This window comes from Rhinolophus hipposideros (assembly GCF_964194185.1).
Source record: "Rhinolophus hipposideros genome assembly, chromosome: 9".
Taxonomy (NCBI): domain Eukaryota; kingdom Metazoa; phylum Chordata; class Mammalia; order Chiroptera; family Rhinolophidae; genus Rhinolophus; species Rhinolophus hipposideros.
In genome coordinates, this window is record NC_138055.1 from 51,915,097 (window position 1) to 51,941,880 (window position 26,784).

General features: G+C 38.3%; 1 protein-coding gene and 1 pseudogene across 2 annotated transcripts; both read left to right on the top strand.

Moving 5' to 3' along the window:
* Window positions 1-8,464: 8,464 nt before the first annotated feature.
* Window positions 8,465-26,149, top strand: TMPRSS12 (transmembrane serine protease 12; the record flags this gene model as incomplete). Its single annotated transcript, XM_081058965.1, has 5 exons — window positions 8,465-8,655; window positions 9,407-9,622; window positions 15,145-15,413; window positions 23,536-23,678; window positions 25,898-26,149. 5 exons carry the CDS (start codon window positions 8,465-8,467, stop codon window positions 26,147-26,149), a joined length of 1,071 nt encoding a protein of 356 aa, XP_080915091.1.
* Window positions 20,512-21,082, top strand: LOC308502720 (transmembrane protein 126A-like; annotated as a pseudogene). Its single transcript has one exon. The product of its transcript is annotated as a transmembrane protein 126A-like (transcript).
* Window positions 26,150-26,784: the final 635 nt, after the last annotated feature.

The window sequence follows — 26,784 nt, forward strand, 5'->3', positions numbered from 1 at the left end:
TGATCTGCTAATATCTTATTAAAGATTTTTATGTCTCTGTTCAGGAGGGATATTGATCTGCAGTTTTTTGTTCTTGTAATGTCCTCGTCTGTTTTTAGTATCAGGGTAGTGCTGGCTTCGTTTAATGAGTTGCTATTAAAGAATTATAATTCATATTTTAAGTGTGGTGATGCTGCAATTATGTTTTAAAATACTGTATATTTTTGAAATAAATATTAAAACGTTTATAGATAAAATTATACAATTCTTGGAATTTATTTCAAAATAATTTTGTGATGGCTACATAGGGTTTATTATTCTATTTATATATATATATATTGACTTCGTACCAAAAAAATTTAAAAACTAAATGATGCTAGCACTATTCACATAGAAAAAAAAGAAAATTGAATTCCTACTTCACACCATACACAAATCAATCCCAGGTAGATGAAAGACTTAAGTATGAAAGACAAAAACTATAAAACTGTTCAAGGATAATGTAAGGAATAGCTTTATGACTTCAATTTAGGGAAGGATTTCTCCCCCCCCCCAACTTGTTCCGCCTCCCCCCCCACTCCGGTTCACGCCGTTGTTTCTCAGTCTAGTTGTGTAGGACACAGCTCCCTGGCCCACGCTGGTGTTATGCATGGTCTTCTTTCAGTCTTAAACCAACTGTTTTCATATATACCAGCAATGAACAATTATAATTAAAAATTTCAAATACAATAGTATTTTTCTTTGGTACCCCCAAAATAAAATACTTAGGTATAAATCTAATGAAACATGTACAAGGTCTATATGAGGAAAATTACACATCTCTGATAAAAGAAATCAAAAAACTAAATAAATGGAGAGGTATTCCATGTTAATGGATAAAAGACAATATTGTCAAGGTGGCAGTTCTTCCCAACTTGGTCTACAGATTCAGTTCAAGCCCAATCAAAATTCGAGGAAGTTATTTTTGGGGATATCAATAAACCGATTCTAAAGGTTATACAGAGAGGGAAAAGACCCAGAATAGACAGCACAATATGGAAAGAGAGGAACAAAGGTGGAGGACTGAGTACCAGACTTCAAGACTTACTACAAAGCTACAGTAATCCAGACAGGGTGGTATTGGTGAAAGAACAGAAAAATAGATCAGTGGAAGAGAACAGAGAGCCCAGGAATAGAACCACATAAATATAGTCAACTGATCTTCAAACAAGGAACAAAGGTAATACAATGGAGCAAAGATAGTCTTTTCAACAAATGGTGCTGGAACACTTAAACATCCACAGGAAAACAAATGAATCTAGACACAGGCCTTCTATGCATCACCAGAATGAATCACAAACCTAAATGTAAGACACAAAAGCATACAACTCACAGAAGATAACAGGAGACAATCTGGATGGTGCTGCGTGCGGTGATGATTTTAGATGCAACACCAAAAGTATGAGCTGTGACAGAGCTGACAAACTGGACTTCATTAAAAATAACAATTTCTGATCTGCAAAAGACATGTGAAGACATGCCACAGACTAAGAGAAAATATTTGCGAAAGACATATCTGATAAAGGACTGTTACCCAAATTATACAAAGAACTCTTAAAACTCAACAATCAGAGCACAAACTGATCAAAAAATGGGCCAAAGATTTTAACAGACGTCTCACCAAAGATGACATACAGATGCAAACATACAAAAAGATACTCCACATCATAGGTAAATAGAGAAATACAAATTGGAACAACGAGATACCACAGCACACCTACGAGAATACCCAAAACCCAGAACACTGACAACACCAAATACTGGCGAGGATGTGCAACAGTGGGAACTCGCATTCCTTGCCGGTGGGAATGCAGAACGGTACAGCCACTTTGGAAGACAGTTGTGTGGTTTCTTACAAAACAAAACATACTCTTAACATGTGATAACAGTAATTGCACTTCTTGGCATTAACCCAAAGGAGATGAAAACTTACGTTCACACAAAGCCTGCACACGGATGTTTGTAGCTATTTCATTCATAATTCCCCAACTTGGAAGCCACTAAGACATCCTTCAGTCAGTGACTGGATTGGTCAACTGTGGTCCATGCAGACAATGGAATATTACTGAGCACTAAAGAGGAATGAGTTACCAAGCCATGAAAAGACATGGAGGAACGTTAAATGAATAGTACAAAGTAAAAGAAGCCAATCCGAAAAGATTACATACTGTATAATTCCAATTATATGACATTCTGGAAAAGCCAAAACTATGGAGACAGTAAAAAGATCAGTGCTTTTCAGTGAGTGGAATCAGTAAGACAAAGATAAACAAATAAAAGACCTAAATAGGGACTTAATATAAAATAATTAATGAATCTCCCCTAAATATATGAAAATATAGTCACATATTCAAATTCATTCAAATCAGGGAAATGCAGATTGAAACCAGGAGTTCTCAATTCATACCCACAAGATTGGTAAAAAAATTAAAAAGTATTGGGGATAATATGAACAATGGGAACATTTATGTGCTGCTAGTTGGAGAGTATATTAGTACATTTTGGAAAACAATTTGGCACTTTTTAGCAAAGGTGGTGATATGAATTCTATATGACTCAGCAACCCCAGCCTGGTATACAGACCAGAGAAGCTCACGCTCGTATGTAGAGTAGTAGTAGTTGTAATAGCAAAAATTTGGAAACAATTCAACTGTCCATCAATAATAGATTCTGATGTAGATAAATACATTGTGGCATTTATACTCCATGTATATGGTAAAATTAAGAAGTGCAGTTAAAGATAACTACATGAATGAATGTCAAGAATCTAATACTGATGAAACCCAGCTAGCTGTAAAAGCCATGGTATGATTCAATTTATATGAAGTTCAAAACATGCAACACTAAACAATATATTGTTTTCAGCAGTGTTATCCAGTAGAAGTCTCTGCAGTGATGCCAATGTTCTCTAACGTTGTTGTCCAGTTGGTAACCACATGTGGCTATGGGGCACCTAACATGACTGAGGAACTGAAGTTTTATTTTATTTAAATTTAAACTTAAATTGTCACCTGTGCCTAGTAGTGACCATATAGGACAGCCAGGTTTACAAAGAGAATCAATGGAATAATAAATACAAAATTCAGAATATTGGTTAGTTCTAAGAGAAAGAGAAAGGGATTGGATCAGGGAGGGTACACAGGGAATTTCAAAAGTAACAATCATGTTCTTTCTCTTAAATGGGTATCCTTGCATGTTATTCTTTATACATATACTATACTATAAATACTCTTTCATAAGGATTAAAATTTAATAAAACAAAATGATAAACGTCTAAGTATTACTTTGTCTTGTGCACCTGAAACTAATAAAAAATATATATTAAAAAATGTAATAAAACAAAAATAGTGAATGCAGTGATGGATACATGGATGTTTATATTGTTGTTATTACTTGAAGTCTACATAATAAAATATTTTTATTAAATAGATTTTCTAGGGGCGGCCGGTTAGCTCAGTTGGTTAGAGCGTGGTGCTGATAACACCAAGGTGGCCGGTTCGATCCCCGCATGGGCCACTGCGAGCTGTGCCCTCCTTAAAAAAAAAAAAAAAAGATTTCTAACACGAATTCAGCCATTCCCCAAGTGGAACAGGGGACAACTAAGAAGAAGGAAACCTCCTCCAACTCCAGACCCAGTCAACCCTGCCCCCCTACAAGTCCCCAGCCAACCCCAGGCCCCATCCTCCTTCAGTGGTAGGAGAAACAAGATGTATTACCTGTTGCTGCATAACAAATGATTCCAAAACTTAGTGGCTTAAAACAACAAAAAAGTGTTGTGTCAAACTGGGTCAGGAATCTTGAGTGTGGCTTAGTAGGGTCCCTCTGGCTTAAGACCTCATGAGGTTGTATTTAGGGAGTTAGCGAGAGCCGTGGTCTCATCAGAAGGTTTAAGCCGGGGAAGGTGTGTTTCCCAGCTCACTCATGTGGTGTAAGATTTGATGCTTCACGGCTGTTAGACTGAGGACTTCAGTTCCTCATTGGCTACTGCTGGAGGCCACTTCACAGGGCCACAGGGCGGCGCACAACATGAAAGCCAGCTTCCCTCAGAGCAAGACAGCACGGACAAGACAGGAGTCACCATCTTTTTATAACCTAATAATGGAAGTAATAGGCCATCACCTCTGTCACTCTTTCTATTTGCTAAACGTGGCACTAAATCCAGCCAACACTAAAGAGGAGGGGACTAAACAAGGGTGTAACTACCAGGCAACAGGGCTAACTGACAGCCATTTTGGAGGCTGCCTACCACCCCAGAGGATATTCGTTGTCTGATGGGAGTACGCCATAAAGGAAGTGAGTGCAGGAGAGAAGAGTGAAGACCTAGAAAAGGCAGACGAAACCCAGGCACAGAACGCTTGCAGTCACGGGTCCATTGCCCTGTCATGACTTGGCTGCATGCACCTGTTTTTGATCAGGATCTATAAAAGAAACCTGTTGAATCTGTTATCTCTCACAGCAAGACCCGTCATCTGCCCTGCTTACAAAGCCATTCCCGATCTGATCACATCCCCCACCCACAGAAACACGCCTCAGCTGTTTCTCCTCTTTCAAGTGTCACGTCCCACTGAAATATTTGGGGAACAGGAAATTTGTTTCTTGTCTGTCCCTGCCTGGGTCAGTTCACGCTGTAACTTCTTTCTCCAGTAACACCTGCCTCCCATTCACCGATTTCAGCTCAGCCCTGAGCTTCTGCCCCCTGTCCCCCACGTTACACCTGTAAGCCCCAACTAATAGCCTCCTTTGATTAACGCTGCCAACCACAGCAACCTCAGAGGGATGACGTGAGCAAAGCCGCTGCCCTTTTCCTGACCCTACTATAATTTCCCCACAACCGACACTTGTTACTCAAGGTGTGGGAGGCAAGCTTCAACACAAGGCAAGATAGCAATGATAAAACAACTTAAAACCAAACTTTAATTATCATTGTTCTTAAAAACCCTGGCTCAACCCACCACAGTGAAAATCCCAGACATCTTTCTTGGCTCAGACGTCACCTTCTGCCATGTTGTTGGACTCTGGGCTGCCTACTTCTTTCCTCCCTCTTGCCCAGCTTTCTTTACACACTGAAAATGTTATCTTCAATACACGGAGCAATCGGCAGCCTTACCCCTAAGTATGAAGCAGGCTTCACGACTACTATGGTGTATCCAAAACCCATATCAAACGGCCTTGCTAAATGGAAGAAGGGCCATACACGTTGGTTCTGGACTCAAAATAGAATCAAATTAAATACAAAACCAGGAAGAAACCTTCAACTTAGTATTTTTCTCTTACATATCCTGATCAAAAAATTTTTTTTCTATTATTCATGTATTTATTATATTCTTCTTAGAACCAAATACCACTTTTTCAATGGTCTTCACTAACATAATTCCAAACACTTTAATCTCTCTTCTTGGTTGAGTAAATTCTGGAATTTCCCTTCATCTTGGACATTCATGAAGGTCTACGAAGAGGCTGAGAGCCTTCAAGTAATCCTTCCACGAGTCTCTTAGCTGTTCTGTGTGATGAGCAGAGAATCCTTTGATGGGTTATATGTCCCGTTTGTGATAAGATCCGGAGGAGAACTCAAAAAGTGCGCCCCGCTGCCACCATTCCTATGACGTCACATTCCTATGACATCAAAAATTTTAAGGCACAGTTTCTTTCTTTAGTCTCTAACACAACAAAGGCACAGTTTTATTTTAAGGCACAGTAAAATAAAATTATACACACATTGCATTCTTATTACTGTGATCATTCATTTTACTGGGTTAAGGGGCGACCGGATAGCTGGTAAAATATTATTTCTGGATGTGTCTGTGAGTAAGTGTTGCGAGTGCCTGTAAGGACAGTTGCTAACATTTCAGTCTCTTCCTGAAAGGCAAGGGGACATTAATCCCTTGGCAGGGCCCTATGTCCCTGCATGGTACTTGTGACGCGAGCGGGGGACAAAGTCCCAGCACACAGGTTCAGATAGAGTGAGTAACACAGCTTTATTTGGGAGCCAATGTCCCTCCAGAGGCCAGTGCTCTGGTAAGCACAGAAGGTTATACAGAGTAGAACAGAATTTAATAACAAAGCAAGTCCCAGATTCAATCGAGATGGAGAAGGTTCCTGGACTGGGAAAGGCGAGTGGGCCCACAACGGGTCTGAGACAAGCTGGTCTTGCAGGGAAGAACTTCAGAGGGTCCCGGAGTATTGCAGCTTGCACCTCACAGAAGGTTTCTGCTGGAGCGACCAGTCAGACTTCTCATGGCATTGCTCTGGAGTTCTGCTTTTATCCTCTTGTCCTTGGATTTGTTTACTTCTTAGGTGATAACCAGAAGTTGTTTGCCAGGAGTTTTTTTTACCTCTTAGATGATAACCAGAAGTTGTTTGGTAAATGTGTTTATCACTCAATTTTGTTATGCTCAGTTTCACACAAAAACATGTTTTTTACTTCACTCTTATCAGTCTCACACATGTGCCGCCATACTCCTGTCCCTACCAGTAAACAACTTGTTTTGCAAACCTCAATCCAACATATATAATACATTTTATATGCTCTCTATAATACATTTTATATACAGTAAAATATACATTTGAATTAGACTGAATAAAGATGATCTACCCTCACTAATGTGGTTGGGTATCATCCAATCCAATCCACTGTGGATCCAAATAAAACAAAAAGATGGAGAAAGGGCAAATTCTCCCGTTCTTCTTGCGTTGGGACATCCATCTCTCCTGTGCTCCCATATTGAGATCCTGGTTCTCGGGCCTTTGCCCTGGGACTGAATCATACTGTTGGTTTTCCTAGTTCTCCAGCTTGTAGATGGCATACTGTGGGACTTCCCAGCCTCCATAATTGCATGCCAATTCCCATAATAAATCTCCTCTTACACATCTCTATATATCTTATTGGTTCTATTTCTCCGGCAAAACATGCATGGATACATATTATTGACATTAAAAATAAAAGTTATTTTATCAGCAAAAATGGGTTTACTAAGGAATAGCAGAGAATTGCAATTTGAGACAAGTGAGCTATGACAAAACCATAGGCAAGTCTGGAGAACAAAGGAGAAGCATATTCTTTTATAGAGGAAAAGAGAAGTTGGGAGGAGCTGTTAGGAACTGGAGGAAAGTGGGAGTTCAAAGAGTAGTGGCTTTTTGTTGGCTGGCTTGTGACAATCTCTCAGTGGCTGAGCCATTGCTGGGGAAAGAGAAAATCTTCCTCTTCCTGCTGGGGTTAATAGAGTAGAAAACATCTTCCTGTTGGAGATGCAAGGAATGTCTCTTCCTGTTTGGGGTAACCAATGATGAGTGGAAGGGTGTGAAAGTTCCCCCTTCAGGCCTTTCGGACTCCAATTTTGGTTGAGGTATCCTTTATGAATTTTCTCAATATCCATGCCTTTGCTTATGCTGTACCTTGGCCTAGCCTATCTTCAATACATCTCCTCCCTCTTCTTGACCTTCCCTCTCAATCTAGGCCCAGCTCACATCCCCCTCCTACAGAGAGCCTTCCTAGACTGCCACAGCCCACACCAATCCTTTGTGTCTGAATTGGTACTAGACCCAGATGTCACAGTTTATTTCTTTGTTCCCCAAGTGATATAGACACAATTTTTCTCTGCTAGCCGTGTTATAAAGTTCTCTGGGTCAGAGGTCCAGGTCTTAACACACTTCAGCAGTGTATGGTACATAGTATGAGGTTAATATCTATTTATTCAATGGATCGATTAACTGGAACCATTTGTCTACACCCTCTCCCCACAGTGTTTGGAATGTCAAAAGGACATCTCAGGGGTTCAAATAGGGGTAAGGAACAATGTATCTCTCAGGGAATGAAGCATGTGTGGAGGGTGCAGTTACCTTCAGTCAAGCTTTGTCCTCAACTTTGCAGGTCCTTAAATTTGATTTTATGATCTCACCCTGAGATACACTGAAGGCCAGTACTACACATTTAACAATGAGATCAATCTGTATTATAGAAATTGGGTTCTCCCAGTGGCGATGCTATCTCGACCGCCCAACCTCTCTACGTGTGATTTGCCCTCCGCTTTGCCTCTCCCTGCCCAGCTTACCCGCCTTCCTTCTGGAAGCTTTCCCGGCCCTGAAAGCCTGAGCTAGTAGCACCCGACTGGTTCCAGCACCTCCCCGCCCGCCACAACAGCCCTACTGTACCGTCCGGGCGCGCGGATCAGGCCTAGGAAGGTCTCGCCTACCGCCGAACCCCCAGGTCCCGGCTGAGGGCAGGACACCCCACGAACCCCTGTCCAGTAGGTGGCCGCCAACGAGAACAGCTCTGGGGAGCCAGACTCACTGGGGCAACTCCGCCGGCCTCGGGGCCGCCGGCCCCTGACGCACGTCGCCTGCTGGCGAGCCCGGTCCTCCCCGCACACCTCGTGGCCCGGGCCACGCGCCCTCGCCCGGCCGGCGGGTAGAAGTGCCTGCCGCCGTCTTGCCCAACGGGAGTTCCAAAATGGGGCGCGGGCTCCTGAGTCCTGCGCTGCTGTTTGTGGGGAGCTTGGTCTTCTACTCAGAACACTACTCGGGCTCAGAAAGGAGCAGGCGCGGCCCCTCTGAGGGACAGGCCAGTGGTCCGGGGTGGCCTGAGGCCACGCGTGGGAGGCTCAGGCAGCAGAAGGGGCTCCAGGCCCAGAAAAAGGAACGGTGGGCCGCAGAGGGCAGTATCTGTTCATTCCTTGCTTTGGACGGTCTTCCTGCGTTTTCCCTACTTCTGTAGTGTTTGATTTTGAGTCTCTCCTTTTCCATGGTTCCAATTGCCTATAACTGAAAATCCACAGACGTAAGCAGTCCGGTTATAATGATGACAGAAATAGCAGCAGTGGTAGTAGTAGTAGTAGTAATACTACGCCATGCATTTGTGTGGGGTGTCTACATGTACTCACTCCTCAAAACGTCCTGGGGGCTGTCATTCCTATTTTACAGATTAATAATTCATTGGAATTCAGAGTTGAAAGGGCTAGTAGGTGGCCTTCTCACACTACAGTTGAGAAAAATTAACCCAACAAGTTAAATGGCAAGTATTAGAACTTGTAGCTCTTCATTCACCAGTTCCAGGCTCTTTAATTGCCATTTCACGCAGGGAATAATATGATACGTGGCCAGAGAAACATCACATTTTCATACTTTGGGGGAATAGAGTTGTAAAATTAATGAACCATGTTTATTTAACGTCTTTCTATTTGTACGTAATCAGTTAGGGCATGTTTATCTTAACCTTTTTCCCCCTCGAAATATGGGCATGCTTTACGTATTTGCTTGCATTATTAGTTTTAAAACAGGAATTTAAAAGATTATATTAATGTGTTAAGATTAGGAATTAATATATATATATATATATATATATATATATATATATATATATATATATATATTATTAGATGCACACTTCAAGCAGTACGTCATTTTTATTTTTAGATTGTGGAATAGCACCGCTTGCAGATGTGTTCAAAGGGTCCCGGGTTATAGGGGGCACGGATGCTCAAGTTGGTACCTGGCCCTGGATAGTTAGCCTGCAGATCCAATACGGCAGAATTCTTCTTCATATATGTGGAGGAAGCTTGGTGAAAGAAAGTTGGGTCCTCACAGCTGCCCACTGCACTAAGGATTCTAGGTATGTATTCAGAACACAGCTCCTATTATATTCTCTCAGGATATTTTAAAGTGGTGGAGGACCATCAGAATGCAGTCATGTTCTAAATAAATAAATAAATAAATAAATAAATAAATAAATAAATAAAAGCAACCAGTTGGGGGGAAAAAAAAAGAATGCAGTCATGTTCAGTTAAGCTGTATGTTTGCAAGTACCCACAATGCCATGTATGTACTACACTGAATAGCTGTTGCCATTGATCCTTTAAATTAGAAGTCAACATTTGTTGTAAAGACAATAAGTATTTTAGGCTTTGCAGGCTATACAGTCTGTGTCGCAACTATTCACCTCTGCCACCGAAGAACCAAAGTGACCATAGACGATACACAATTAAATAAGTGCGCTTTATTTATGAACACTGAAATTTGAACAAAATATTATGTTGTTAGTTTGGTTTTCTTCCCAACCGTTTACAAGTGTAAAAACCGTTCTTTGTCCATTAGGTGTATAAAAATACTCTTATTTTTATACAGGCCAGATTTGACTTGTGGGATGGAGTTTGTTGGACCTTGTTTTATTGCTATTTTTTTAATCGCTATAAGAGTTTATTTAAGCCAAATTGAATCATATGCTCTTGTCAGACCTTGCTTCAGATAATGAAACTCTTCTTTTAGCATTTAAAATTATTATATTGTAACCATGTATTTGTCTTTTTCACCATTAGATCATGAGTTAATTTAAGGCAAGGACTACATGTTTTATTTTGTATTCCTGGTACTAATATAGGACTTGGCCTACATTATAGAGGACATAATAAATGTTTATTCACTCTGTGGATGATGTCAATCTTGGAGAAATGGGATTTACCACAGTTAGAATAGAACTTTATGACCCTCCTAACCATTTACCATGAAGCTCTAAGACAAGTCCTTTGAGAAACCAAAGGACCTGTTATACCTGTTATATAGTCTCCCTTTAGTCTTTCATTTTTAAGAGAACAGCTGTCTTGGAGAAGAATGAAAAGTCTTTAAGAGGAACTAACAACTTTGAAATTCAATTAAGGGCAACTGACCTGTTTGGTAGGTTTTAATATGTATGTTATATTTTTTAAACATGGATTTCAGTTCCATAAATTGGTTTTTTAATGAATAGAGGTTGTTGTTTTTTTTAAATGGGAAGATACTAAGGTATAAACCAAGGGTATAGAAACAGATGTAGGAAAAAAGCTTCAGTTAGGAATCAATTCTGTTCTTTCAGGTGTGGGTATCTTAACAATTGTTTTCTAACATGCTTTTCTACAGCTTTCAAATCTTAAACCATGGGAGGGAAGGCCTGCTTGTCATGGTGTGAAAATTTTTGGGAAATCTCTTCTTGCCTACTAAGTCCTAACATTGTGCTTTACTGGTCTGTTCCTTTGGCTTGATGGAGAACAATGAGTTCAGACTGGGGAGACCTTATCCTAGTATCCCTAACACTTTGTGCTGCAGTGGCTTTAAGTACATTTCCAAAACCTACTACTGTGTTTCTCCAAAAATAAGACCTAGCCGGACAATCAGCTCTAATGTGTCTTTTGGAGCAAAAATTAATATAAGACCCGGTCTTATTTTACTATAAGACCAGGTATAATATAATATAATATAATATAATATAATATAATATAATATAATACAATATAATATAATATAATATAATATAATGAATAGAATAGAATAGAATACCAGGTCTTATATTAACTTTTGCTCCAAAAGACGCATTAGAGCTGATTGTATGACCAGGTCTTATTTTCGGGGAAACACGGTAGATGTATGACCGTGGTCAAATGATGCAGCTTTGTTATACTGTCAGAGAATCTTAGAGTTCAAAGAGGCATTTTAAATGTCTAGTTCAATCGTCTGTCCTATATACGAATCCTTCTTACGATATTGAAGTAAAGGGTTCTCTAGTCTGAAAGAATTACTGCTTCAATGTATTGAGCCAGGCATTTTTTTTCATGCGTAATTTCCACTAATCTTTACAACAACTCTTTGCTGCAGGGAGACTCTGAGACTTGAGCATTCTTAAGTACCTTGCTCATGATTCCATGGCTGAAAAACAACAAAATCAGGGATCAAATCCAGGTTTGTCAGAATGAAAGCCCACACACATAACCATAACTATACCATATGGCTCTCTACTTGAAACACCTCTCGTGGTAATGAACTGCTACCTCGAGAGACTCTCGTTTCAATTTCAGACAGCTTTAATTCTTAGAAAGCTTTTCCTTATGTAGAACTAAGTGTCTTGGTTTTCATTCTCCCTTCTGAAGCCATATATATTAAACCTAATTCCTCTTCCAAGCATTTGAAGATAATGTTCATATTCCGCTTAACCATTCCCAAGACTAAATCTTATTGATTTTACCCCTTTACTGAACAGACTTTTACTGAATATGTGTTATATACTAGGGACTGGGCTAGGTGCTAAGGAAGTAGCCATTACTGAGGCATAGTCTCTGTTTTTCCTCCTCAAAGGACTAACTCTGCCATGTTCTATTCCTGTCCCTCCCTCATTTCCTAAACTGTCAAGGTTTCCAACCTTGACAGTTTAGGAAATTATTCTGTATTCCTTCTTATAACAACCACTTATCAAAGACCTACTGTTAGATTAGGTACTGTTCAAGGATGTTATATATAATTGTGTATTTAAAAAGCCCTCCCAGTAACCCTCAGAGATAGATATCATTATCTCCACTTTACTCTTACATTTAGGTCTTTCTCTATTTTGAGTTAATTTTTGCTTATGGTATAAGGTAAGGATCCAGGTTCATTCTTTTGCACGTAGATATTCAGTTTTCCCAGCACAATTTGTTGAAAAGCCTGTGCATTCCCCATTGAATTGCCTTGACACTCTTGTAAATCAATTGAGGGGCGGCTGGTAAGCTCAATTGGTTAGAGAGCAGTGCTTGTAACACCAAGTTTGCAGGTTGGATTCCCACATGGGCCAGTGAGCTGCGCCCTCCACAACTAGATTGAAGACAATGACTTGACTTGGAGCTGATGGGTCCTGGAAAAACACACTGTTTCTCAATATTCCTCAATAAAAAATTTAAAACAAGAAAATCAATTGACCACATAGACAAGGATGTATTTCTGCTCTCTATTCTTTCCCTTTGGTGTATACAGCTGTCCTTATCCTAGTACCACACTTTAGATTACTGTAGCTTTGCAGTAAGTTTTGAAATCAGAAATATGTGTCCTCCAACTTAATTCTTTTTCAAGATTATTTTGGCTATTTGGCGATCCCTTGATATTTTATATGAATTTTAGGATGGGTTTTTCTACTTCTGCAAAAAACATCATTGGGATTTAATAGGGATTGCATTGGATCAATAACTTGCTTTGGGGGTAGTATTGTCATTTTAGCCAAAGTAAGTCTTCCAGTCCATGAATGTGAGATATCTTTCCATTTATTTATGTTGTCTTTAATTTCTTTCAGCAATGTTTTGTAGTTTTGGGTGTATACAACCTGTTTTTTAAACTTATGGTCTGAATATACATTGAAATAAATAATATAAATTGAGTAAGTTTGGAAAAGAAAAGAAACATCATTATTTCAAAGTAGCTTAAAGCAGTGATTTTTTTTTTTTTAAATCAAAGTAGAACTAGGACTTTAAAATATTTTTACAAACTTTTTAGAGTTTGCCTAGTCCACTTTTAAGAGAGCTGAATATCTCCTATTTTCTTGGGATAAATTATAGGAAATAGAACTGCAGAGTCAAATACAATGCAACTTTTTTTAAAAAATAAAATTTTTTATTGGGGAACAGTGTGTTTCTCCAGGGCCCATCAGCTCCCAAGACTAAATCTTACTGATGATTGTACCCCTTTATTCAACAGACATTTACTGAATATATGTTATATACTAGGGACTGGTCGTTGTCCTTCAATCTAGTTGTGGAGGGCGCAGCACAGTTCCAAGTCCAGTCGCCGTTTTCAAACTTTAGTTGCAGTGAGCACAGCCCACCATCCCATGCGGGAATTGAACTGGCAGCCTTGTTGTTGAGAGCTCAAGTGCTAACCAATGAGCCATCCGGCCGCCCCTCTGGAAGCTCAGCGGCAGCTCGTTGTCTTCAATCTAATTGCAGAGGGTGCAGCTCACTGACCCATGTGGGAATCGAACCAGCAACCCTGTTTCCAGAGCTCGCGCTCTAACCAACTGAGCCATCCTGCCGCCCACAATGCAACTTTTATAGGCTACTGATACATGCTGCCAAAATACCCATCTATTTTCCACAATGAATAAGAGTATGTTTGTTCCTCTGACTCTTGTCTGTAATGTGCATTATCATCAAACATGCACACTCGTGTGCACGCACATGAGCACAGACACACTCTCTCTCATACATAAACTTTGCCAATTTGAAGGGTGAAAAGGAATTTTAGCAGTTGTACCATGTTTCCCCAAAAATAAGACCTATCCGGACCTTCAGCTCTAATGCATCTTTTGGAGCAAAAATTAACATAAGACCCAGTATTATATGATCACATCACATCACATCACAGACCGGGTCCTATATTATAGTAAAATAATACCGGGTCTTGTATTAATTTTTGCTCCAAAAGACGTATTAGAGCTTATGGTCTGTCTAGGTCTTATTTTCGGGGAAACACGATAAACAACTGTTTAAAAAATAAACGTTCTTTCTTCCCAATCAAATTACAGATGTAACAGCTATTGTATGCTTGGGTTTTGGCCTACAGAAGATTTTTTTTGTTTCTTTGGTTTGGTTTTTCTGCTTGTTTTTTGTTTTCTTAAGACTGTGAAGCTCCATTAGTTGCTTCTTGTTTTTATATTTAGTGTCATGGTCTATAAAGTCCTATCTCATGTCATTGTTATATACTCATCTATATTTTCTTTCTGGTTTAATTTTTATAATTCTCATGCTAATTTAATACCCAAATATTTCAATCTAAAATTTCAAAAATGTACACAAATAGAGCATAGTTTAGTGAACTCCCACATACCTATCATCCAACTTCAAGTTATTAACTCATGCCTGATCTTGTTTCATCTTTATGCTTACCAACTCCCCACTCCAATTATTTTGAAGCAAATCTCAGACATATCACTTTATGTATCTTTAAAAGATAGGAAGATTTATTTAAAAGATTTGTGTGTTTAAAGTTTAACCCATTTTGAATTCATTTTGTTTTTGGGGGATTTAGTTTTATTTCACTTTTCAGACTAGTTATTTAGTTAATTGTCCCAATACCATGTATTGAATAATTCATGCTCTGTCCACTAGTAAGAAATTCTACCTTAATCATATAAATTCTCAGGTACTTGAATCTGTGTTTGGACTTTCTGTCCCACAGATTTTTTTTCTTCTTTCCTACATCATGGTATTTAGGTTTTTATTTGATGTGATTTTATGTCACATGAATGTAGGATTAAATTTTTTTGTTATTAATCTAACATAAGAAAAATAAAACTAGTGGGAGATTAAGAATATTTACTTAGTTAAATGAACATGTTTATAATAAGAACATTAACTTTTTTTTCAGAGATCCTTTAATGTGGAGGGCTGTGCTTGGAACTAATGATATACATGGGAGTCATCCATACACCAAGATTATAAAAGTTAAAGCAATCATCATGCATCCAGACTTCAATGTGGAATCTTATGTAAATGATGTTGCGCTTTTTCAATTAAAAAAAGCAGTGAGGTATAATGACTATATTCAGCCTATTTGTCTACCTTTTGATGTTTTCCAAAATCTGGACAGAAACACAAAGTGTTTTATAGGTGGCTGGGGAAGAACAAAAGAAGACGGTAATTATAATCTGAATTTTATTGATACAAATTCTTCTGATTATTAGAGACGGTGAATCCTTTCATATATTTCTTTATCTCTTTATAGCATGAGTTTCAACAATAGGTCTTCATTTACCAGTGAAAAAGAAATGTCTCTTTTTCTTGTAATTTTTTCTTGCTTGTGGGAGAAAACAAATTATCTTCCAAAGCAGAAATAGAGGTTTTCTCTGGTTAGACATGCCAAGAGGCTTGAACCTTTAGACATTCTCAGAGAAAATGATGGTTCTGAGTGTTTCTTGTAGTTTCTAAGACTCATCAGTGATAGAGCCAGCTCTGTAACAGAATTGCTTGTATTAAATAAGAAGCTTCTATATGTAAAGAATCGACAGTGTTCTTTCTATTTAATGCCTTGTTTAGTATCAAACAGGTTAATTGCCATGTATTTTTTTTTAAGTACACAAAGGGGCACAGATTGTTGATTGGCTGAACTCATGGAAGGAATTGAAAAAAAAAAAGAAGTGGAAGACACTCTGCCTTTGGCAATAACAACAGCTAACATTTGGGAGCGTTTTCCATGCGTCAAGCCCTCTTCTAAATACATTATTTTATGTTATCTTCCCAATATTCCTAGTAGGGGGTTAATGCTATTAATACCATTTAAAAGATCAGGAATTGTGAATCTTAGAAGTTGAGGAGCTCTGACTCAAATCTAGATCTTTTTTATTCTAAACCCTGAATATTTAAGTACAGCAGTAAGTATAAACTGCTCTTGATGGAACGAAACTCTAGTTAGCAACATATGAGATCAAGTGCAGAGACTCTTTTTTTTTTCTATCCCTCACAAAACCTAGCCATTTAAATATTTGTGGATTATTTAGACAGGATAAAGATAAATGTATGAAAGATGTGTGAATTATTTTTCTTTTTTTTTTCCTGTGAATAGTTTCTAAGGAAGACAAGGAAAGCAACATGGTGCCATGTAGGGAAAAGAGCATGGGCTTTAGACTCACGGACCTAACTCTGAATCTTAGCCCTGCCATGTACCATGTTTCCCTGAAAATTAGACCTAGCTGTACCATCAGCTCTAATGCGTCTTTTGGAGCAAAAATTAATATAAGACCCTGTCTCGTATTATAGTAAAATAAGACTGAGTCTTGTATTAATTTTTGCTCCAAAAACGCATTAGAGCTGATGGTCCGGCTAAGTCTTATTTTCGGGGAAACACGGTACTAGCTGAATGACCATTGGCAACTATTGAATCTTTAACAATTAGAACAATAATAGGAGCAGCTACTATTTATTCAGGACAAGGTACTTAATAAAATGCTAAGCATTGTAATGCACTTCTCATTTAACACCCCCAACAATACTACAAAAAATAGTATAACATGCATGAATAAACTGAGGTTTAAAGAGGTTAATGTAATAAGTTGCGCAAAGTTACACAGCTAAGTAAGGAGCCAAAATTCAAGCCCAGGTCAGCCTGCCTCAAATTTCATGAGTTTCCACTATTTTAAGTAATATCTCACAATGCCATACATTTTCATGATGTAAGACGAGAGTAATACCTATCAGAAAGGTGTTTCAAGGATTATGTTGGCTTTCCATCAGTGTGGTAGATTATATGCACACAACAACCTTTCCACTGAAAACTGTTACAAAGGGAAAATACGTAAGTAAGTCAAAGACTGAGTGTGAAGATATAAACTTATATAATGGAGAACCAAAGTTGGCTTTCATCTTGAGGGTCTTTGCCAAATTAGTAACATTGATTATTGATTTCTGTGGTTTCATGGGACTTGAGAGGTTTGAAGAACAAAGCCTGCACAAGTGGATGTGGGGAAACTCCCATAAAGCTGAAGCCCCAGGGCTATATTCTCAGAATGAGTCAGACTCATGGTTTAGCATACAGTTTATATATACATAGTTCATTTCAAATATGATAGAGGTAAGTTGAAAGCAAAAGGATGAAGAAAGATATACCAAGGAAACATTAATCAAAAGAAAGCTGCAATGAACTTCCGGTCAAGATGGCAGAATAAGTAAATGCTGTGCTCACCTTCTCCCACGACCACATCAAAATGAGAACTAATTTATAAAACAACTACCTTTGAGAACCACCTGAAGACTACTAGCTCAATAGAACTCCTATAATAAAGGATATACAGAAGGAGACGCATCAAGATTGGTACAAGGGGCGGAGACAAGGAACGGGCAGGTCCCACACCCACATGTGGCGGTTAAGAATCAGGAGGGATGTCTCAGCAGCAGAGGTCCCCTCTGAGAAGCACCCCACACTGGGTACCCAGCCCAGACCACCAGTGCCAGGAAGAGGAGTCCCCGCAACAGCTGGCTGTGAAAATCAGCAGGGACTCAGTCCGGGAGAGATGATGGCTGCTGGAGACCCAGGCATCCTCTTAAAGGGCCCGTGCACGGACTTACTCACTGACAGACTCACTCACTCTGAGCTCCAGCACTGGGGCAGCAGCTGGAAAAGTGTCAGGGACATATAGGGAAGAAGTGAATTGTCTGGCTTTAAGGTGTGGGCTGGCGGGGCAGCTCTCACCAGGACAGAAGCGCTGGCAGCAGCTGTTGTTCCTTTTGTGAGCCCTTCTCCAACCTAGCCTGCAGTTACAGGCAACACAGTTCGGGCACAGGCCCGAACCTCTTTCAGTGGCTGTTCTTCACAAGCAACTGGCTTCAGCCTGAGGGGTAGATTTCACAGCAGCTGGATTCAGCCTGAGGGGAAAAGTACACCACCCCCCAACAAGCAGTTTGGGCTGGCCTCAGTGTGTCCTGCATCTCTTGCTAAGTGGCCCCAAGCCCAGCACTAGTGACCTTGGTCCACAGCATAACTAGCTGGCCTTGGTCCACAGCATAACAACTCCCAGGTGCCTCCAAACCCAGCTCAGGCAGATAACCAACCAAAGTTCACTTTGTAGCTCCTACCAGATGGCCCCGGGCCAGGCATAGGCAGTGGCTGACCTGGGCCTGCACTGGAGCCCCTCTCAAGATGCTCCAGAACCAACACACCTGGTTGCCAGCTTCAGACTACAACTAGCACCACCCAATTCGCTCCACAAACAACATACCCAAAGGATGGACTTGGCAGGAACCGAAGCCCTGCTCTGTGGGGTCAGCCCCTGCACAACAGCCTGTCCACCGTAGTCATGGCCAGTCCACACAGCCAGTCCACCTAAGGGTAAATACCACCCACTGGTGTGCTACCAGCCATCAACGCTCAACTAAAACAGGAGAGCATGCATACCTCTGGAGCCCCAGCCCCAGTGACCACAGAGACTGCACCACTGGACCGTATAGGACACCTACTCCATAAGGCCACCCGCCAAGACTGGGAGACATAGCAGATCTACCTAATACATAGAAACAAACAGAGGGAGGCAGCCAAAATGAGAAGACAAAGAAACATATCCCAAATAAAAGAACAGGACAAAACTCCAGAAAAAGAACAAAATGGAGACAAGCAATCTATCAGCTACAGAGTTCAAAACACTGGTTATAAGGATGATCCAGCAATCACATATGTGAGCATTTAGCACCGAGAAATGAAAACATATGTCCACACAAAAACCTGTTCAGAAATGGTCATAAATTCTTTTATTTGTAATATCCCCAAACTGGAAAAAACCTAATTGTCCTTCAATAGGTGAATGATTAAACAAAAGTTAGTATATCCTTAACATGGAATACTATGTTAAGCAGTTAAAAGGAGTTAAGTATTGATACATGCAAGTACTATAATAGTTCACAAGGGAATTATGCTGAGTGAAAATATGAAAGAAAGTAAAGATCAGAAGGCTAAAATGAGAAAGTCAAATATACACCTAATAAGAATGCTAGAGAGAGCAAATGAAGAGAATAGAGGTGAGGCAATAGTCAATGAATTTGGGTTGACATTTTTCTATAACTGATGAAAGACATGAATCCAGATGTAGTAAGAACAATATGAGCCAAAACAAAATGCAGTCCCTTTTTTATACATTGTAATGAGGTTGTAGAACAGAGAAAACCTGAATACAGCCAGAGACAAAAGGTAAACCAACAACAAACCTTATAAAATAATTATAAACTGGCTTTCAGAAAATTTCTCAATAGCAATAATGACAGTCAAAATACAGTGAAATATCGTGATCAAAGTACTGCGAGAAAATAACTACAAACCTACAACTGTGTATCCAACAAAACTGTCATTCAAGAATAAGAGTGAACAAAAGCTGAATTCACTACCAATGATCTTTTACCAAAGGAAATAAGAAATATACTAGAAAGAAATGAAATGATGTCAAAATGGTGGTATGAGATACAAGAAGTGAGCAAAGAAATAGGTAAATATAAATAAACATTGTATGCATACAACAGTGATTTTCCACTGGGGGCAATTTTGCCCCCAGGGGACATTTGGTAATGTCTGAAGGCAATCTGGTTATCATTGAACGGGGGTTAAGTATGCTACTGGCATCTTAATGGGTAGAAGCCAGGGACGCGGCTCATCATCCTTCAGTGCACAGGACAGTTCTCCCACCTCCACAATGAAGAACTATCTGACCCAAAATGTCAATAGTGCCAAGATTAAGAAACCTTGGAACACAATAAAAATAACATGCAATTTATAGAATTTTTTAAAAAGGCATTTAAATACTGGGGGGGAAGCATGTATTTCAGAATGGGTGATGAGATTTAAAGTGGTCCCAGGTCCTGTATTATTGAGCAGAAATGTTAAGATACTGGTTAACATTAACTTTAAGCATGAAGGGTCAAATTTCGATAACAGAAAGAGAGGATATAACTTGTAAACCAATAGAAAGAAACAAATGGAGTGAGAAAATAAAGACAAAATCTGAATAAAAATAATCAAGAAAGGAGAAACAAGACGCATAGGAAAAGTTAGAAAAATAGAAAGTAGAAAACAAGACAGTAGAAATGAGCTCACAAACACTCATAATCACAATAAATGTTAATGGACCCAATCACTAGTTAAAAGACAGATAATTGGGTGTCAGCCAAAGATGGCAAATTGTGCAAACTTGTGTGTGAGCCTTAGCGGCTGAGGAAGACCAGAGGAAGCGCCGACTGCTGGGAGGAGAGCTTAAGGCTCAAGATGGAAAATCATGAATTGGATGATACTGTCGAGAAAAACCAAATTTTTGATATCATAACCAGAAAAATGAACCAACTTCCAGAAGCAGAAAGGGACCCACTGAACATGGATCGACGCATGTTGGACTTCATGCTGCTCTCTGTGGCTTAGTAGCAAACAGTCTTTTTCAGCTCGGATAGCTGCAGGATTACTAATGGCAGTGATCCCATTTTTGACAGCGAATGTGTCTTACGTGGGTTTTATAAGTTTACTGTTGAATACAGGTGATTTGAATTGTGAAACCTGTACCATAACACGGGGTGGATTAGTTGGTCTTGTTTTTGGTGGTCTGTACCCTGTTTTCTTGGCTATCCCTGTGAATGCCGGTCTAGCAGCCAGGCATGCCTCAGCCCTGCTACCAGAGAAAAGAAACATCTTAACCCTTGGATCAGAGTTTCTAAGCCCGTCTTTAGGAAGACGTTATTTCCCATTTTGCTCTAGACTTGGTTTGCAGCATACCTTGGTTCTAGACAATATAAACTCTATAAAGGCTCTTCAGTTGCCTGAACCCACCCTAGAAATTCAGTGATTGTTAAGCAAATCTGCACACAAAAGTAAAACTGCAAAAAGAAAAAAGAAAAAAAGAGAGAGAATTGGATCAAGAAGCAGGAAATCCAGCTTAGTTTAGCAACAGATACCTAAAATATAAGGATATGGAAGAACTGAAGTAAAAAAAAAATAGGAAAGAAATACGTCAAGTAAATTATAATGAAAAGAAAGCTGGTATCACTATGCAAATAGCAGACAAAGTAGATGTGAAGATAAAAGAATTATTGAGGATGAAGAAGGTAGAACCTTCTTTAGAAAAGTTTCAACTCACCAGGAAGATAGAACAATTCTAGACTTGTGAGCCTAATAAATAGGACCAAGACAATATTAAGGTAAAACAGGTAGAATTGTATAGCGAACATTATAACTCCCCTATGATAGTAGGAAATTTTATCGCAATTCTTTTGATTATTGGCATACCAAGCAGATGAAAAATTAGTAAAGATTTAGAATATTTGAACATAAATAGCAAGCTTGATTTAATAGTCAAATCAGAGAATTCTGTACCCCAAAACCAGAGAATTTCATCTTTTCAAGTACAGATGGAACTTTTATAAAAATTGACCACTTACTAGGCCATAAAGCAAATCTCAAAATTCAAAGAACAGGTAGCATACACACTTTTATATACTCTGAGTACAATTAATTTAGAAACAAGAAGAAGGATGGGAATTGTGGCTGTAGCGGCATGAGGATGCTGGCAAATCCTCTTCCCCTAAATAAGTCTAAACTACACAATTGTCAGAAGCAACCATTTCAGAGCCCTGGAAATCAACCAAAGTACGCAACAAGTTGAAAACTATTCCATATAAACAGCTAGAGATTTGGGTAAAAAGAATTTGCACTTTTCTTGTTTGTGGCTGCTTCCAACTCTCCTCTCAGATCAGTCAGTGCAATAGTTTTACCAGGGCCGTGAAGGATAAGGATCTTGCTGCCAGAGGAGGACAACTGGATTGGGAGCAGCAGTTGAAAATCTAGGCCAAGACCATTGTCAACAAAAATAGTGGACTCAGCAAGAAAGGACAAGAGACAAATGGGGAAAATCCACAGCTCTGCCAGCCTGGGACTGTGCTCCTAGATGCAGCGAGCAGTGGCACAGTCTGGCATTTGACAGGAAGATCCTAAACATGAGAGACCTATAGAATGGCTGGATGAACTCTCCAAACATCCTTGGCTTACTGAGAAACTGAACGTGTGTGGGGAAAATCCGAGAGAGCTCAGCATAGAGTGGAAGCTGAGGTAGAGCTAAAAACTGACTGAACTTGCACTTCCCAACTCACGCACAGACCCACCAGCAAAGGAGGAAAGCCCAAATCACTGAGTGACCACTAAACTATGCAGACACCTGGGCAAGCCCTATGAAGCCAGGCTAAAAGGTAAAAATCAAAGTTAAAAAAGTGAGCAGAGACAACAGTCAGACAATGTGGGGAGATGGATTCCACAATTAAAGTCCAGACAAATTATTTTTAAAATGACAACAACATTGTTGAGGGTGAAATCAGAATCCAGAGTTGTTGCAATACACAAAGATTGGACAATTAAGTTTGTGAACTCATCCTAGAAAAAGTGCTACATACCTCATTGCTGAATATCACTACAGTCACCTTAGAAGTACTCCTCTCGGGAAGCTATGCACTGACACCAACGCCTAGTCCACCCTTCAAAGCAATTTAGGAACTCTTTTTCTGGAATGGCCATCAGAGCTGTTGTCATATTACCCTTGATGTCCTGAATGTCATCAAAATGTCTTTCCTTTATTTTCAGGTAAAGAAAGAAGTCATTGGGGGGGTCAGATCAGGTGAGTAGGGAGTGTGTTCCAATACAGTGATTTGTTTACTGGCTAAAAACTCCCTCCCAGACAGTGCTGTGTGAGCTGGTGCATTGTCGTGATGCAAGACCCATGAATTGTTGGCAAAAAGTTCAGGTCATCTAACTTTTTCACGCAACCTTTTTAGCACTTCCAAATAGTAAACTTGGTTAACTGTTTTTCCAGTTGGTACAAATTCATAATGAGTAATTCCTCTGATACCAAAAAAGACTAGCAACATCATTGCACCAAATTCGCGAACTTAATTGTCAGATCTCCTATTACTTAAAGCATCCAATTTTCAACAATATACTCAGTGAAAAAAGTAGTCAATAGAAACTGACTCTGAATAGGCTCAGATGTTGAATTTAGCAGACAAAAGCTTCAAAGAAACTCTTTAAATGTGCTCAATAAGTTAAAAGAAACTATTGCTCAAAGAATTAAAGAAAAATGTGATAACAATGACAAAATAAGGAATGTCTATGGAGAAATACAAGGTATGACAGTTTTACGTAATTGTTGAATCAGTCACTTTTGAAAGAAAATTTATTCGACATGAACACTGTAAATCACTGTCAAAATGCCTATTTTCCTAAATAACTTTTTGGTATTTTTTTTGTTAATAGGTAATCTTACAAATATGTTACAGGAAGCAGAAGTACATTATATTTCTCGAAAAATTTGTAATTCTGAGACAAGTTATGGGAATATAATTCCTCAAACTTCATTTTGTGCAGGTGATGAAGATGGAATTTTTGATACTTGCAGGGTAAGACCAAATAATTTTCCTTAGAAATATTTTCTAAAGCCAGAGGGAACTTAAACAAGGCCTTAGATCGCTTTCTGATGAAGTCTTAATTACCAAGTCTAAAAGCACGAAATTCATTTTTTCTTTTTAACTATGCCAACAATCTAAATTCTCTTGCTTTCCTGTTTCCTTGGTTTCTACAATCATGGTCAACCTTAGACAAAATTTGCACTGAATCTTTCTTCTTTTTCATTCATCACCACTTCTGAGATATAATTTATATATATCTCACCCATTTAAAGTGTACAGCTCAATGGGTTCTTAGTATATTAATACAGTCATGCAACTAGCACTATAATCTAATTTTAGAACACTTTTGTCATCCCAAAACCTCCATCCGTTAGGAGGCACTCCCCATTCTCCTCCCACCCACCTCCAGCTTTCAGCAACCACTAATCTCTATACATCTGTCTATTTTGGAAATTTTGTATGAATGGTACCATTCAATATGTGGTCTTTTGTACTGGCTTCTTTCACTTAGCATAGTGTATTTAAGGCTCATCTATATTGTGTCATGTATTAATACTTTATTAATTTTATTGCCAAATAATATACCATTGTATGCACAGGCCACATTTTATTTATTCATTGATTAGTTGATGAACATTGAGTTATTTCCACTTTTTGGCTATTAAAATGTTACTATAAACATGTGTATGTTTTTATGTGTAGGTATGTATTTATTTCTTTTGAAAATTTCACCTAGGGGTGAAATTGATAAGTCAACGTTTAACATTTTGAAGAACTGCCAAACTGTATTCCAAAGTGGCTGCACCATTTTACATTCTCACCAGTGATGTATGAGGGTTCCACTTTCTCCACATCCTTGCCTGCACTTGTTATTGTCTGTCTTTTTTATTACAGCCATCCTTGTGAGTGTGAAGTGGTACCTCATTGTAGTTTTACTTTGAATTTCCCTAATGACTAATAATGTTGAGCATCTTTGCATACGTTTATTAACCATTTACATATCTTTTTGGAGAAATGTCTATTCAGACCCTTTGCCCATTTTTAAATTGAGTTATTTATCTTTTTATTATTGAGTCATAAACATTCTTTCTATATTCTGGATACAAGTCCTTTACCAAGTATATGGTTAGCAAATATTTTTTCCCATTCTGTGGCTGTCTTTTCACCTTCCTAATGTAGCACAAAAGTTGACTGTTTTATAAAGTCCAATTTATCTACTTTTTGTTTTAAATCTTTCTTTATTCCTCTTTTCTTTATTACTTCTAAACCCATATGCACTTCACTTCCAAGCAATACCCGTGCTCTGACCTTTTCCTACTCATTCTGATTTCTGCAATCCAGTTTATCTTTCCTGTGTCCTTTTCCTTAAAAATCTTGCTGAGTAAAATTGTAAAGAATCCAATCTAATTGAATTGCATTCATAATAATAATAATATATATATATATATATATATATATATATATATATATATATGTATGTATATATATTCAATACCTTCCTTATAGAGAATTTGAAAACATCTTAGAAGCATAGTCTTTAACCTTTAGGCACTGTCACAGTTAGCTCAGTGTCCTTGTGGTTTTGAGTGATTAACAATCCTTAGTAATAGTGTTTCAGTTGCTACATTGACAGTCTGGTATCAACTATGTGGGAAATTTGTAATACTATCGAGAGGCTTAGCCATTTATTCTTGATATCCTGTACTAGCCCATGTCAACACTTAGAAAGATTTCCATTTCTTACAAGATGCCAGTTTACTCCTCTTGTCTAGCGAGGAAACCACACACACACCTAAAAGATTCATTCAAATATCTTCAAGTTATACCTTTCACAAACAGCATTAAGCAGTAGAAGTATTCTAAGAGACAGCATTTACAATATTTTGCACACATCTTATATTTCTCCTGAATAATTGCACTAAAAAACTCCAAACAATTGGATTTATAGTATTCTGGTTCAAAACTAGGCTGATTGTAAGTTTATCCACCAGCTATGTTTCCTCTAAATACCAGGCCAGACTGAATATAACCAAATTCCTGTTTGAGTCAGAACATAAAACTGAAAATCTATTGATCTTAAATAATTTAGAGGTATATTGAAAATGTATATTTATATAAATGTATGTTTAATGTGATTAATTTATTCCAGCTTTACTATTATATAAAGACTACTAGAAATAACTAACACTATTTTGGGACTTTTTTAATAGGGTGATAGTGGTGGACCATTAATGTGCTACTTACCAGAACATAAACGATTTTTTGTAATGGGAATTACCAGTTACGGATATGGCTGTGGTCGGAAAAATTTTCCTGGTGTCTATAGTGGGCCATCCTTCTACAAAAAGTGGCTGACAGATCACCTCTACCACAAAAGCAATAAAGGCATATTTAACATATATATTCTACTTGGACAGGTCCTTGTAGCCTTGGGTTCTGTTATATTACTAACAACTCCATAAAGAAATTCTAAAGAATCTTTATTTTTCATCATGTCCCTTTCCATGTCCTATACAATGAAAATCATTTATTCTTTGGGCAAGTAATTGCCTGCTTTAGAGTTCTTATGTGGACATTTTTGGAAAACAGGATTGTGACATAGTAGACATGTGATTGTAAATTTGGCTGAATCACATGCGTCTTGGATGTATGTTGATTGGTTTACTTTATAATCATAATTTTTCATTTGGAATACTTTCCTAGAGTTTGTATAAAATATTCGGTTTAAATATATACTTTATGTATGTAAATGCCAAATAATAAAGAGTTTATAATTAAAACTGAAGTGTTCTCTTGGTAATCAAAACTCTTTCCTATTAAGTTAGATTTTATTTTATTTGAACACATTTGTATGATATATGTATTTTTTTGAATTATCGTCTTGTTTCTGGTTCTCAAAGGATATTTGGAAAAATAAGTATTTTCCTATTATTTACATTCTAATTAAAACTATTTAATGTGAATACTTCCTTTCCTATACCAAGAGAGAACTGTGGTGTAAACACCCCAAAATAATTTACCTTTTATTTAGAAATGTATAAAATGACTTTTCTTTGCAACATTATAATGTACTTCCTAAACCTTATTTTCTTGAAGC